We start from the raw sequence: 16,493 nt of genomic DNA, 5'->3' as shown, positions 1-16,493 counted from the left end.
AAAATTTAGATTGGAATAGCGTTTGTGTTCTCATGTATTATTTTATATTATTACAATAATATATAATAAGGTTCAGTTAGCTTTACACAAAAATAGCAGGTAGAAACGTCCTCCAAAGAGCTACTTTTACTTTCTTACTTTGAGTAAATTTCAGAGCCTGTACTTTTTTACTTTTACTTAAGTAAAGAACTTGAACCAGTACTTCGACTTTTACCAAAGTATTTTTTAACACAAGTACTTGTACTTCTACTTAAGTACAGAATGTCAGTACTTTTGCCACCTCTGCAAACTAAACCCCACAACCAAAAGAAACCCAGAACAGATAAACAAAAATAAAACACACAGGGTCCAAAGGACCCCGGACCATGACAGTTAGTGCATTAAAGCATCAACACACTGATGTTCATACATACTGCATTATTTACATTTTTCCATAGCATGTCTGTTGTTTTGGTTATATGTTCTGTCATATTCAGTTTGTCACACCAACAAGTTGCAAAGTGGTTGCGTCAGATGGAGGTATTAAAGTGCTCTGTCAGATCAGCAGGGACAGATGGACGGAGCAATGGATGGAGGTGGATCAGTGTTTGACAGCATCAGCCTGCATGCAGGACACACAGTCAGCAAGTAAAACCTGCCCATTTATTTCCAGCAGTACTTCATGTTACCCTCCGACAGTCAGGAACGATTAGGTAACCTCTCACTCTTTTCATAATGTTCATCATGATTGTCTTGATTCTTCTTGATATGTTACAGAATCCCTGTACTCTAGATTTTCTTGTAAATGTCCTCTCTAGAAAATAAATACGTATGAACCTGAACAAACTGATTTATTACTAAACCCTGTGATCTTTCAGTGTCGTCTTCGATGTGAAACCAAACTCCGTGAGGAAACATGAGCCCTCTCTGCTCTGTGTGGAGTTTGTTTGCTGTGATCATTTGTGCTGCTCTTGTGCTTTTCACACACAGCTGGTGTTGGCCAATTCAAACTTTCAATGCTGTGCTACTAAAAGAGACGTGATTTCTCAGCACACACCACACCATCGGTGTCTCTTGTTTTTGTCATATTTTTGGTTGTTATTTTAATCTGAAACCTACAAAAATCAACCTTAGAGTCAAACAAGAGGTTGAACAGAAATTACAAGATTGGTGAGTAGCAAACACAGTAGGGATGGCTCCACTGGGATACAGTGACATGTAATCACTAAGAGACCGGACCATGATAATGTAAAAAACACACTGACTACAGAGCAGGGAAATAATATGGTGAAAGAATACGACTGTCTAATGGAGCTTTCTGCTGTTTGATTTCATAAGTCCTTTGAACCTTTATAGGTTCAGTTTTCATCATTTATGTCATGTAATTAGTTCTGAATATGAAAAGATTCCATGTGAATACTGTAAAGCAGCTGCTTGATTGAATATGTATGTGACAGGAACAGTTTTGAATGTTAATTTTAGAAAAGCCTTGAGAAACATTTGTGGATTTCAGAATGTATGAAACCTGAGGAACACGGTCATCAATGGACAGTTTGATAATGATCAGTGGACACACAAAACATGACACACTGTCATTGTTTAGAAGAGGTAAATGTGTGTAAAGATCAGAGTGGTGGGTGCATCACAGTTTCATGCAAGGGGCGTTGACCAATCTCAATAACAATTGTCCTTTTTAACTGAAACCAGAAACTTTTTTGAACATAGGGAGCTGCTGCATCCGTCTACCTGTGTTTACCTCATTTCTGTCCATTAACCAAAGGCTTAACTGATTGTGATCACAATGCAAGGACATAGAAAGCAGTCAAACAAACATTGTAAGTGAAAATGGGCTTCATTTTACAGCTGAAGAGGCCATCATACTGAAGACTCTGTTGTAACATGCATGTTTAGCACACTCCACATGCTAATAATAGAAAGCAAATCAAACATAGTCATGGTCAGAAGTTTCCATCCAGGTTGAAAGTGCTGATGCACATTTAGGATAACTGTCCTGTTGGAACTCCCAGTTCTGGAAAAGTTTCAACCATCTAACTACTGATTTGAGCTAAAGTGAAGAATTTGAAGGTAGTCCCCCTTCATTATTCCATCCACTGTGCACAATGTACCATTATCACTGCCAATGTAGTAGGTTAGAAAATGCTACATTTTCAGTTTTAAAGAAGTTTGCTATTGTGAATTATTCTAACACTGTTATATGTTTATGTACTGAGGTTATACCTTATTATGTCAGTAGATGATGGTCTTGTCCTGCTGTGGCACCACCAAACTATACAGCTATATGCCCAGCACATGCACAGCTCAGAAATAAGTTAGCTTTGGTCTGTGCAAGATGGGAACTTTGGTGTCCTTTCTATTGATCCACAGTTTGTTTGTTTCTTTTGTTTAGGGTGTATTTAGTTATTTAATTAATTAATTTATTTATTTTTGGGGGGGGGGGGGGGGGGGCTTCTATAGCCTGTGTGCAACTTGCTGCCAGTTCAGATTTCCAAAACAGCCCCAGCATGATGCTACCATCACCGTGCTTGACAGTTGGTACAGTGCTCTTAGGTTTAAAACCTCACTTTTACTCCTCCAAACACACCTCTTGTCATTGTGGTCAAATAATTCGATCTTTGTCTCGTCTGCCCATCATCCATCAGCTGCAAATTTCAGTCGAGCTGGAAGGAGTAGATTCTGGAGCAGGGGCATCTATCTCATGGAACCCATGGAGATATAAAACTGGTTTGACTTTGGACAGTGACATTGGTGTTCCAGCAATTTCCAGTTCATAGCAGGCCTGAGCCTTGGTGTTCCTGGGTTGTTCCTGAACATCCTAACCAATTTCATCTGAATTTAGGTCTATTTCCAGACCTTTGCAAAGTGGCTAGAGTACTGACAGGGACTAGAAAGAGAGAGCAGATTTCTCCCATATTGGCTTCTCTTCATTGGCTCCCTGTTAAATCTAGAATAGAATTTAAAATTCTTCTCCTCACATACAAGGTCTTGAATAATCAGGCACCATCTTATCTCAAAGACCTCATAGTACCATATCACCCCAATAGAGCACTTTGCTCTCAGACTGCTGGCTTACTTGTGGTTCCTAGGATACTTAAGAGTAGAATGGGAGGCAGAGCCTTCAGCTTTCAGGCACCTCTTCTGTGGAACCAGCTTCCAGCTTGGATTCAGGAGACAGACACCCTCTCTATTTTTAAGATTAGGCTTAAAACTTTCCTTTATGATAAAGCTTATAGTTAGGGCTGGATCAGGTGACCCTGAACCATCCCTTAGTTATGCTGCTATAGGCCTAGTCTGCTGGGGGGTTCACATAATGCACTGTTTCTCATTCACCTTATTTACTTTGTTTATACTCCACTCTGCATTTAATCATTAATTGATATTAATCTCTGGCTCTCTTCCACAGCATGTCTTTCTCTCCCCTCAGCCCAACCGGTCGCGGCAGATGACTGCCCCTCCCTGAGCCTGGTTCTGCTGGAGGTTTCTTCCTGTTAAAAGGGAGTTTTTCCTTTCCACTGTCGCCAAGTGCTGCTCATAGGGGGTCGTTTTGACTGTTGGGTTTTCTCTGTATTATTGTAGGGGCTTTACCCACAATACAAAGCGCCTTGAGGCGACAGTTTGTTGTGATTTGGCGCTATATAAATAAAATTGAATTGAATTGAATTGAATTGGTGTTAAATCTGAATAACAGTTTTCTAAGGTGATGATTCTGAAATCTTTCCAGTATATGTAAAACTATGGTTCTCCTTAGATCTTCAAACAAGTACTTTCCATGCTTGCAAAGAGGAACTACCAGTTGTAGACAATCATCTTCACTAAAGAGAAGCTAATAGGCCTTGACCTTTGGAAATTAAAAGACAGTGTGCAACCTTTAGCTCCACTTATTAAAAACAATTGAGTGCATGCATGTTTGAGCCTGTGTACTGTGGACCCTGCATGGATTTGAGAAAATCCAAAATTAATTCTTGCCATTTAAGACGTAAATGTAATAAATTTGTACAATCATTCAACCATGAAAAAAAGAACTGTTCATAGAAATCATTAAGCTATAGCTCCAGCTGTGTGTATGAAGGTGTTTGATGGGAACATTTTTCCATCAAAGACCTAAAAATTAAATTTTAATTTCTTCTCAAATATTTTGAATTATTCAGATCTTTGTGTCTCTTTTCAGGCTGATTCTTCTAAAACTGGGTGTGTTTAGGAAGAGAGGAGGATGGAGGCATTGAAGGAGAACATCTCCTCACACACATATTTCTTTCTGGATGGCTTTGATGAACTTGGAGCATTGAGGCCTTTCCTCTTCATCCCGTTCTCCTTCATGTTTGCTGTGTCACTGTTTGCCAACTTCCTGCTGCTGTACGTCATCATTTCACAGAAAAGCCTCCACTCACCGATGTACATCCTCATTGCTGCTATGTCGTGCATTGACCTGAGCCTGCCTCTGTTCTTTGTTCCCCACCTGCTGCTGAGCTTCCTGTTTGATTGGAGAGGAATCTCTTTGACCGGCTGCCTTGTTCAGATGTATTTTGTTCACTTTTTAGGAGCCTTTCAGTCCACTCTGCTGCTGTGGATGGCTCTGGATCGTTACTTTGCCATCTGCACCCCTCTCTACTATCATGAACAAATGGCTTTACCAAGATTTCTCAAATTTGTCATCCCACTTTTCATCAGAAATCTGATCACTGTCTTGGTGGTGGTGATTCTGGCTGGAAAGTTATCATTCTGTTCCAGAAATGTGATAAACCATTGTTTCTGTGAACACATGGCCTTGGTGGAGCTGGCCTGTGGAAGCACCACCATCAATAGTGTGGTCGGGTTGATGTCAGTGTTCTTAGTCTCTGTGACTGACTTCTTCCTCATCACTGCCTCTTACATTGTTATATTCAGTTCTGTGCTGAGTTCAGGAAAATCAAGAGCCAAAGCTCTTCACACCTGTGTGACCCACATCATGGTCATGACTGTTACTCTGATCATCGTACTCACAGCGTTCCTGTCATATCGAATAAGAAACGGCCTCCCTGCAGCCGTTAGGCTTTTCTTTAGCATAATGTACCTGTTCTTTCCAAGTTGTTTCAACCCGATCATCTACGGCATCAGAACCGCAGAGATTCGAAAGCACATCCTGAATACACTGAAAATCTGAACTTTTCTTAGGAATAACCTGGATGCATTTCAGTGAAATACAATATGAGCTTTAATATAAATTAAATGAATCAGAATATGGATTGTGCAGTATGTGCATGTGCAGTGATGACCAATTTGATAATGCAGTTCAATACATCAACATATGAACCAGTTTAGTCATTATTATTATTCAAAGTAAATTTACATATTTAATCAATTTATAAATTACAGTATCTATACGATATATATCTCAATATATTTTCTCCCCAAAAGATATAAACAAAAAGGCACTTCACAGTCGAAGCTACATGTCCCAACAAACAGACACAGTATGAAGGCTGTATGTACACAAAACACAGCGAGGATTTCAGGTCGCCAAAACTCACCGACCTCACCGGAAAAAGTAATTACATTTGTCACTAGTCACTTTTGGGGAAAAAAGTCGCCAGCAGGTCTGAAAAGCCACTAAATCTAGCAACAAAGTCGCTAACTTGGGAACATGGCCATGTGGTTGCTTCCTGCATGCTTAACGGGTGAAGCGGAGAGAGGCGGGGCAGGTGTGACGCTGTGCAGAGACAAACTGGGAGAAGAGCAAGGTGAACTGGTGGAGCTATAACTATGATTGTAATGCGACCTAGACTATATTGATATAAACGATAGTGTCTCATCTTATATTGCATATGAAAATATATTGATATTTTTTAAAAACTCAATATATCGCCTGGCCCTAATAGTGTACAGTAAATAAAATTGTTCCACAGAACCCTGTGGAACTCCATAATTAACCTTAGTGTGTGAAGAAGACTCCCCATTTACATGAACAAATTGGAGTCTATTAGATAAATATGATTCAAACCACTGCAGTGCAGTACCTTTAATACCTATAGTATGCTCTAATCTCTGTAATAAAATGTTATGGTCAACAGTATCAAAGCTGCACTGAGGTCCAACAGGACAAGAACAGAGATGAGTCCACTGTCAGAGGCTCTAAGAAGATCATTTGTAACCTTCACTAATGCTGTTTCTGTACTGTGATGAATTCTGAAACCTGACTGAAACTCTTCAAATAAACCGTTCCTCTGCAGATGATCAGTTAGCTGTTTTACAACTACTCTTTCAAGAGTCTTTGAGAGAGAAAAGCCCACGGCACTTCAATCCGCGATGAGTAGTGAGATGTCCTAACTTTACAGAGGACATATTTATAGAACAACAAAATATTTTTCCAGGCTAAATGAAGATCTTCTAAATTAGCTAGACGCCATTTCATCTCCAGCTCATTGGTTATCTGTTTTAAGTTGTGCATTTGCTATATCAGGGAGTCAGGTACTTCTGATTTAAAGCTTTCCTTTCAGAGGAGCCAAAGTTATACGCAGTGAGGATGTAAAACTATTGACGAGATAATCGACCTCACTGGGAGCAGAGTTTAGGTAGCTGCTCTGCACTGTGTTGGCACTGAAGAGCATAACAATGAAGGAATTAGATCCTTAAACTTAGTTACAGCACTTTCAGAAAGACTTCTACTGTAATAAAACTTATTCCCCACTGCTGTGTAATCCATTAAAGTAAATGTAAATGTTACTAAGAAATGATCAGACAGGAGGGGGCTTTCAGGGAATACTGTTAAGTCTTCAGTTTCTATGCCATATGTCAGGACAAGATCCAGAGTATGAATAAAGTGGTGGGTGGGCTCCTTTACATTTTGAGAGAAGCCAGTTGAGTCTAACAATAGATTAGATGCAGTGTTGAGGCTGTCATTTTCAGCATCTACATGGATGTTAAAATCACCCACTATAATGATTTTATCTGAACTGAGCACTAAATCAGATAAAAGTCTGAGAAATCAGACAGAAACTCTGAGTAAGGACCAGGTGGACGATAGATAATTTTCTAACTAGGATGGACAAGACTAAGAGTCAGGCTTTCAGATGGTTAATTAATAAGCTGGAATTGAAGATTGCTGCTAATCCTCCTCCTCGACCTGTGCTTCGAGCATTCTGACAGTTACTATGACTCGGGGGTGTTGATTCATTTAAACTAACATATTCATCCTGCTGTAACCAGGTTTCTGTAAGGCAGAATAAATCAGTATGTTGATCAATTATTAAATCATTTACTAATAGGGACTTGGAAGAGAGAGACCTAATGTTTAACAATCCACATTTAATTGTTTTTATTTTTGGTGCAGTTGATGAAGCTGTATTATTTATTGTTTTTGAATTTTTATGCTTAATTTTTTTATTTATTTTTTGGCTGGTTTATGGTTTGTATTTTGGGATGGGGCACCTTCTCTATGGGGATGGGGTTTGGGGGGGATGACAGGAGGCGAGAAGCGGCAGAGAGGCGTGTAAGACTGCAACTCCTCAGGTCTCAACCCTGGATAATCAGGTTTTACAGTGTTTAATGAATAAATGAGAGCTGCTCCATCCAAAGTGGGATGGATGCCGTCTCTCCTAACAAGACCAGGTTTTCCCCAGAAACTTTCCCAGTGATCTATAAAGGCCACATTGCTTTTTGGACACCACTCACACAGCCAGTAATTCAAGGAGAACACGCAGCTAAACATGTCGCTCCTGGTCCAATTGGGGAAGGGGGGGGAGACAACAGAGTCCAACATTGTTTTTGTAAGGTTACGCACCGATTCAATATTAATTTTAGTGACCTCCGATTGGCGTAACCGGGTGTCTCGAGGCGAGTGTTTGTTGTGATTTGGTGCTGTATCAATAAAATTGAATTGAATTGAATTAAAAACAGGCCAGAGGGACCCAGATATTTAAACCCTATGGATGGAAGGTGGGAGGGATGAATCTTTTTGCAGATTCTTACTAGGCGTCCTCTTTCTTAGCAGCCACGGGTTCACTGTTATCCCATCCTGACATGTCAAAGCACAATGAACAACAACAGACCAAACTTACTGTTGCAGGTGTTTTTAAAGGCTGTTTTTGTCACTGATACATGTAATTATGACAGTGGACAAATACATATGGAGAAAAAGCATTCAAACATGGACTCACTGGGATGAACAAATATCCAGTTGATATGTGACCTAACCACCTGGATATCTGGTCATCCCAGCCAATCTGTTGTCCAAGTGTGATGACAATTTAATTGTAATTTAGCATTCTTTTGTGTTGTGAGCAGGAGCACCTGAGCAACAACAAAATAATACTGATAGAGCCTCATTTTGGTCTTGTGCCAGTAAGTACTTAATGCAGAGCAAAAGAAAATTAGTTTGACTATGAATGACTTGCCACGTGCCTGTCTGCTTTAAAACCGCTACCATTGTTCCTGTCCCCAAGAAGCCAAGGATCACTGGACTAAATGACTACAGACCTGTGGCACTGACTTCTGTGGTCATGAAGTCATTTGAGCGTCTGGTGCTGTCCCACCTCAAGTCCCTCACAGCCCCCCTTCTGGACCCCCTGCAGTTTGCCTACAGAGCCAACAGGTCTGTGGACGACGCCATCAACCTGACTCTGCACTTCATCCTACAGCATCTGGACTCCCAGGGAACCTACGCCAGGATCCTGTTTGTGGACTTCAGCTCTGCCTTCAACACCATCATCCCTGATCTCCTCCAAGAAAAGCTGTCCCAGATGAACGTGCCTGATCCCATCTGCAGGTGGATCACTGACTTCCTGACGAACAGGAAGCAGCACGTGAGGCTGGGGAAGAATGTCTCGGACTCCCGGACCATCAGCACCGGCACTCCTCAGGGCTGTGTCCTCTCTCCTCTGCTCTTCTCCCTGTATACCAACTGCTGCACCTCTGACCACCAGTCTGTCAAGCTTATTAAGTTTGCAGACGACATGACTCTCATCGGACTCATCTCAGACGGGGACGAGTCGGCCTACAGGATGGAGGTCAAACGTCTGGCGTCCTGGTGCAGCCACAATAACCTGGTACTGAACGCCCAGAAGACAGTGGAGATTATAGTGGACTTTAGGAAGCACACAGCCCCTCTACCCTCCATCATCCTGACTGACACCCCCCATCACCACAGTGGACTCTTCTCGCTTCCTGGGAACTACCATCACCCAGGACCTCAAGTGGGAGCCCACCATCACCTCTGTCATCAAAAAGGCCCAGCAGAGGATGTACTTCCTGCGGCAGTTGAAGAAATTCAACTTGCCAGCAAGGACCATGGTGCAGTTCTATACTGCCATCATTGAGTCCATCCTCACCTCCTCCATCACTGTGTGGTACGCTGGAGCCACCACTAGGGACAAACGGAGACTACAGCGCGTTGTGCACTCTGCTGAGAAGGTGATTGGCTGTAACCTCCCATCTCTCCAGGACCTGTACACCTCCAGGACACTGGGGCGTGCAGGTCGGATCACAGCCGACCACTCTCACCCTGGGCACAGACTTTTGACCCTCTCCCCTCAGGCAGGAGGCTACGGTCCATACGGACCAGAACCTCCCGCCATAAGAACAGTTTCTTCCCCTCTGCTGTTGGACTCATGAACAATAACCCTAAGACTGTTACCACCACCCTCCACAAACGCTGATGACCCTATGTCTATGCACCTGTCTGATTGCACTGATGTACATATTAGTGGAATATAGTTTACATTCTTCTATCTTTTAATTAGTCCTCTGCACTGTATATTTTGTAATTTTGTAATATTGTGCTATAGTTATAGCTCTAATATCTCTGTATATTTGCAATTTGTATACTTGTATATTGTCTTATAGTTTTTATACTTATTGTTTTTTTCTGTAAGCACGAAGTACCGCAGCAATTTCCTAATGCTGTGAACCTGTTCACCCATATGGCAATAAAAACCTTCTGATTCTGATTCTGATTCTGATGACTAGAAAAACTAGTTTTGAACATATTTCTAAAAACACTACCGTAACATGTGAAAGGGTCACCAGGTTCAGCTGCAGCGAGGAGAGGCTTCAAGTGTTTCCACTGAACTAATCTACTGTTTCAAGTGTTCATTTAGTCATTGGTACAACAATCTCATTACAGCAGCAGCTCTGAGAGTCCCAGCAGGCTGATGGAAAAGACCAATTAAGCAGCAATGATAATTAATCCCTGCATTCTTCTCAAAGGAAACTAAATTCTGCTGTCCTGACCTTGGGACCAATTAGTTTCAAGGAGAAAATGGCAACAAATATGAGGCTGAAATACCTGAAGGAATGAGCAGCAGATCAATTATTTTCACAGTTTAAACCTCAGAGGAAACATCTTCCCTCCTCTGATTTACTGTGTCAATACTGGAACAGGAAATAATATCAGGCTGCAGGTTTTCATCTTAGGAGGAAGATATAATCACTTCAAAATATATTAATTTTTTGTTTTGTAGATGTCAGCAAACATAAACAATGTTTAGTGATACAAGGAGATCAAACTGTATACTGTACCAAGATATTCTGCCATTTTTACTATTGCTTAATCCTCAGGCTTGTAAAATGATCACTTTGCTCGTTTTTTGTTCTTAATAATTTAAGTTTTAAAAAACTGAATTTGGTATGCAGTGAAGATTAGAAAAACATGTCCGTACAGTATGTGAGCAAGAATAACCAAATCTGAGAAATCTCACAGGAAACCTTAAATTTATTCCAGCCATCCTAACACATTTAAAAACTGGATACATTCATAAACTGTCAGGTTATCCCCAGATTTCTCAGCTCATTTTATATGCAGGCCCAGCGGCTGATAAAACCCTGGAGACTCTGATGGGCTCAGGGACATTTAAACTGGCACAAACTGGTTTGAGCCAATCTCAGTGGTGCCGTGTTTGAGGTCAGCCTCTCGGTGGGCCATTAAGACTCTGGCTACAAGATGACCTGAGAAAAGAGTTTTTCCTGATGTTCAGCTGATAAACGGGTGCTGCAGGTAAGAAAGCTCACTTTTTCCCTTTAAGCTTTTGTTTGGTTCTCAATAACTGATTATGTTTTTAGTCAACTTCTCATAAAAACTGATTTTAATTAGAATCCAAACACTGAGACAGTTCTCAAATTCAAAACTACTCAGAGTACTCAGAGTACTCATTCAGATTCCTTTTGAAGCCAGTATTTTTAATCAGTTTATCACTTAAAGGTATAAACTTTAGTTTAACTTGAGGGGAAAACATCATCAGTGTTTATAACATTTTTGCAGTACAGTGCATCTGATTCACAGCATAATTTGATGTTTTGTGAAGCAGCCGTTTAAGCTTCTTTATATCACTTTACAGTTTTTTATATTCTTTTACATTTTTGCAGTAGTATATGTACCGACTTACCTAAGAGACTAAAGAAAACCATTAAAGAAGCACAAATTGCAGTGTTTATAATGTATGTACTCATGTTTGTGTTGATGCATATATATTTCTGTGCTATGCTTGTATCCATGTAGTTTCAATGTATTTAAGGTTTTTTTTTTTACTATTTACTCTTTTCTTTCTGTTAGTATGATGGAGATTCTTTGTAAACTTGCTTGATTTATCTTTTGGAAATGATCATGTAAAGTAGCAGAATTAATCCCAGGGTGTTTTTTTTTTTCAACAGTAGCATAAAAACCTTGATCACTTGGATGGCTGGATATCAGTAGAAGTAAGTAGAAAATATGTATTTTTCATGAGTGGTCACCTTAAGGGTTCAATGAAAAGTTAACAGCAAACAATATGATGTATTTAATTAATTGTAAGGAAAAGTACTGTATTAGAATTAATACAGTATTCTACAAAATTCAAATTATCCATGTTTCCTGTTTGCACCATGTACAACTGCAGTAAATAAATAAAAACAGAATGCAATGATTTGCAAATGCTTAAAGTGAGAAAATGTTCCATTTTAAGGAGAATCTGAGCTCATTTTTAATATGATGGCAGCAACATGTCTGTAAAACTCGTCACAGATCCGTGTTTCCTGCATGTAACGTGGGAACTGAGGAGAGCAGCTGCTGGACCTCTAGGAGAGGAATGTTGTCCCATTCTGTCTGATGAAGGATTCTAGCTGCTCAGCAGTCCTGGGTCTTTTCCTGATTTGGTTCCCGATGCGCCAGATGTTCTCAGTTGGTGTGGACTGCAGGCCAGTTCAGCACCTGGACTCTTCTACTGCAAAGCCGTGCTGCTGGAATAGCTGTAGTATCCAGTTTAGCATCGTCCTGCTGAAATATTTAGGCCTCCTCTGAAAAAGACATCGTCTGGATGGGAGCACATGTTGCTCTGAAACCTGTATATACTTTTCAGCACTGATGGAGCCTTTCCAGATATGCCAGCTGCCACTTTCACTGATGCACCCCCATACCATCAGAGATGCAGGCTTTGAACTGAGCACTGATAACAGGTCCCTCTACTCTTTAGTCTGGAGGGCAAAGTGTCCATGTTTTCCAAAAAGAATTTCAAATTTGGATATTGAATAACCTCAGAACAGTTTTCCACTTTGCCTCAGTCCATTTTAAATGAACTTTGGCCCAGAGGAGACACAGAGAAGTTTCTGGATCATGTTCACATGTGGCTTCTTCTCTGCATGATGGAGCTTTAACCTGCATCTGTGGATGGCACGGTGAGCTGTGCTCACAGACAGTGATTTCTGACAGTGTTCCTGAGCCCATGCAGGGATTTCCAGGACATAATTAGGCCTGTTTTTGATTCAGTTCAATTTTATTTATATAGCACCATATCACAACAAACGCTCACCTCGAGGTGCTTTCTGTTGTAAGGTAAAGGCCCTACAATAATTACAGAAAACCCAACAGTCAAAACGACCCCCAGTGAGCAATCACTTATCGACAGTGGGAAGGAACAGGAATTAACCTCCAGCAGAACCAGGCTCAGGGAGGGGCAGTCATCTGCCGCGAGCGGTTGAGGGTGTGAGGAGAGAGGCAATGCAGTGCTGCCCGAGGGCCTGAAGATCGCGGGCATTCAATACTGATTTTCACCAGTGTCCATGTTCATAGAGTTCTCTGGATTCTCTGAATCTTTTGATGATAATATGTACTGTAGATAATGAGATATTCAAAGTCTTCCAAATTTTATGCCGAACCTCTGCCCTTCTAAGAAGCTCTGCCCCTGCAAGATGCTCTTTTTTGAGAGTGAGAGAGAAATCTTGCTGCCATTAATTTCAAAATAAGCTAATATTTTTCATGAAATAGTTTCAAATATTTGATATGTTTTCTGTGTTCTGTTGTAGATAAAATATGGGTTTATGAGATTTCCAAATCATTGCATTCAGTTGTTATTTATATTTTACCCGGCATCCCAATGTTTTCAGAACTAGGATGGTACTTTGTGTTAGAGTGTCCTCTGATGTGACTCATCATCGTGGCAATATAGAAAATAAAGCTTTTAAACACTTTTAAAATGCTGTATTTTATCCCAACTTTACCAAATGGCAAGTGAAACTAAAAGTTGTAAAAATATTGCAGTTTGAAACTTTGTGACTTTGTTACCACCATCCCTCACTGTATATTTTTGTCCATATAGTACTTTGACTATAATTTTAATTAACAAGTAATTTGTGGATTTGAAGTCTAAGAATAAAAATAAAATTTGTTCTCACGTTTCTGAGACCTACATTTGGATAAGACAGACATTTTCTGACTGTTTCTGTGTGGACCGTCTCTGTACAGGTGTAACCAGAGCTATGTTGGAGGCGTCGCTGAGCAGAAACATCTCTCACAGCACATTTGTGTTAAGAGGTTTCCCCACATTGCAGAAACACCGCTGGTTACTGGCGCTGCCATTTTGCACCTCCTACCTGTTGGTGCTGCTTGGAAACTCTCTGCTGGTGTATGTCATCTGCAGCGTGGAGAGTCTGCACAGCCCCATGTACCTTTTCATTTGTACACTCTGCTTTGTTGACATCCTCGCTGTGACAACCATCATCCCCACCTTGCTCCTTAGCCTCCTGTTCAATTGGAATGAAATCTCATTGGCCGGCTGCTTGACTCAAATGTTCTTTACTCACTTCCTGTCCTCAGTGGAGTCAACATTGTTGCTGGCAATGGCACTGGACCGCTATGTTGCTATCTGCAAGCCGCTGCGCTACACTGAAATTATTAACTCATCTATGCTGATGAGGTTACTGATCTTTACGCTGGTTCGCAGCATCTCCATCATGGCAACACTGGTAGGTTTGGCAGGTTCACTGCAGTTTTGTGGTTCCAACACAATCCAGCACTGCTACTGCGACCACATGGCGTTGGTCAGCCTGGCTTGTGACAACACAAACAAGAACAGTGCAGCTGGCCTTGCTGTCATCATCTGCTTTGTAGGAGTTGACATACCAATCATTTTCTTCTCCTATGTGAAGATACTGAGTGTGGTCTTACGATCAGCAGCAGCCAGTGAAGACCACCGGAAGGCCTTTCACACCTGTGGCACTCACCTCATGGTTATGATGAGCTTCTACCTGGTAGGTAGTGTCACCTTTCTCTCTCACAACCTAAACATCCCCATACCAACAGACATCAACAATTTAATGGGACTCATGTACATATTTTTCCCAGCAACAGTCAATCCTATCATCTACGGTGTACGAACCAAAGAAATCCGTAATGGCTTTTTGAGGATTTATAAACACAAAGCAAAGAAAATACTGACTGTGACTTCTGCTGAAAAAGGACAATCGTGAAATAAAACAATGCACTTTGTACTGCAAAATGTGGAGTTTTCTTGATATCATCTTTATGAATCTTATTTACTAAAATGTACATTTTGCTACAATGAATGCATATAGTTTCAGAGATTCAAGTGGAAACACAAGACAGGTTAAGATCAGGACGGTGACTTTTCCATTTCTCAATTTCAAAACCAAAAACTTTTTTCCTTTCTCAATCTCCCCAAAGTTTCAGATCATAGACTGCTGCTTTGTCACTGTTGTCATGATTATATTGATTTTTAAGGTTGGCAAGGTTCAGCCTGAGTGAGATGACCAGGGGTGGGTATACTTGCCCCCCCACCCCGATTAGTACCTGTACATTTTCCCAAAGGGAAGAGAGGGTTGCCTTGGGCACCTGGGTGGCTTAGTGGTGAAGCCGGCGACCACATACACACGCCGCGCTACAGCGCGGGTTCGCGTCCCAGCCCGTTGCCAATTTGCCCGCGTGTCTTCCCCTCTATCTTTCCCCCATTTCCTGTCTCTGTCTCCACTGTCACAAAAAGCCGCTGTGGCCAAAAAAAAAAAAAAAAAGAGAGGGTTGCCTTTAGGTCAGGGAATGACTGTTTTTTGTTCATTTGCACTGAATATCAGCTTGTCGGAAAGCGCCCCATATGGGGACTCTAGTTGGGGAACCTCAGTTGTTCTTGTGGATAATGACAGTAAAACCTGTAGGGGTGTGATGAAGAGAAATGGCATGCTGGATCTCAACCTGTGTGGTTTTCTGTCTCTGGACGTCTTGTCATGTCTGAGCGGTGTGGCGAGCAGGGTGGACCCAAATGCAGAACTCCAAAGGCAGGACTGACTTAAAGTGATGACTTTATTTACAGAAAGTAATCCGAAATATACAAAACTGAGGTAGACAAAAAGACAGCAAAAACCGGAACAAAATCACACCTCAATGAGGGAGAACGTGACAAGGAACAGAGAGAAATGCAGACAATAAATACACCAGGAATGATGTGAGGAAACAGGAAACAGCTGGGGAGAACAGGTGGACAAAATCATACTAATGAAACACAGGAAGCAAAACTCCACACAACACACAGGGAACACAAGACTGTCAAAATAAAACAGGAACACCTAACAAAGTACGCGCAGACTGAACACAGGGGGCTGGCACAGAGGAACACTAAACAGGGACCAAGGCACAGGGAAATAGACAGAAAAACCCAGACTCAGGGGAGACAGGAACAAAAGGAACTAGAAAACCACAACTGATAAGGCCAGAACTAAGATGAATAAGGAAGACCAAAACAAAACTAGAAAATAACAAAACCCAGTGAAAACAGAACTAAACACAAAATGCTGAGCACACAGCCCAGGACCATGACACTTCTGTGCTGGTCACAGTTGTTCCATGATGAACACCGACTGATTTTCTAATGGGATCATCAGATCTGTGGCCACATGCTTTGGCCAACTCACCTGGTGGTGATCTGGACTAGGTGGATTAGGGAGGATGACAGATCTGGCATGCCCAAACAAGAACTTGACTGGCCTGCACAAAGTCCTGACCTCAGCCTGATAGAACAACTTTGGGATGAATTAGAGCGGAGACTGTGAGCCAGGTCTTCTCTCCAACATCAGTGTCAGAGTTGAAGCTATTGTATCTGCAAAGAGTGGGTCCACATCATATAAAATCCTATGGATTAATAATGGGATGTCTCTCAGATTCATATGTGTGTGAATGTAGATGAGCAAATACTTTTGGCAGTATAGTGCATTTTGGGCATTTACAGCTGGGGCAGAGATCGTGGTCTGGGCATCTTGCTTAGACTGCT

At 41.3% G+C, this 16,493-nt stretch overlaps 2 protein-coding genes across 2 annotated transcripts; both read left to right on the top strand.

The window, feature by feature from the left end:
* Positions 1-3,652: 3,652 nt before the first annotated feature.
* LOC115791029 (olfactory receptor 52N2-like) lies at positions 3,653-5,226 on the top strand. The gene has a single exon (XM_030745111.1). It carries the CDS (start codon positions 4,208-4,210, stop codon positions 5,135-5,137), a length of 930 nt encoding a protein of 309 aa, XP_030600971.1. The 5' UTR covers positions 3,653-4,207; the 3' UTR covers positions 5,138-5,226.
* Positions 5,227-13,695: 8,469 nt separating this feature from the next.
* On the top strand, positions 13,696-14,685 carry LOC115791063 (olfactory receptor 52D1-like). The gene has a single exon (XM_030745155.1). The coding sequence runs from the start codon at positions 13,696-13,698 to the stop codon at positions 14,683-14,685; it is 990 nt and encodes a 329-aa protein (XP_030601015.1).
* The last annotated feature ends 1,808 nt before the right edge of the window (positions 14,686-16,493 follow it).

This window comes from Archocentrus centrarchus, chromosome 13, assembly GCF_007364275.1.
Source record: "Archocentrus centrarchus isolate MPI-CPG fArcCen1 chromosome 13, fArcCen1, whole genome shotgun sequence".
Taxonomy (NCBI): Eukaryota; Metazoa; Chordata; class Actinopteri; order Cichliformes; family Cichlidae; genus Archocentrus; species Archocentrus centrarchus.
The sequence above is the reverse complement of the archived record's forward strand: the minus strand, read 5'-3'. Positions and strand labels throughout refer to the sequence as shown.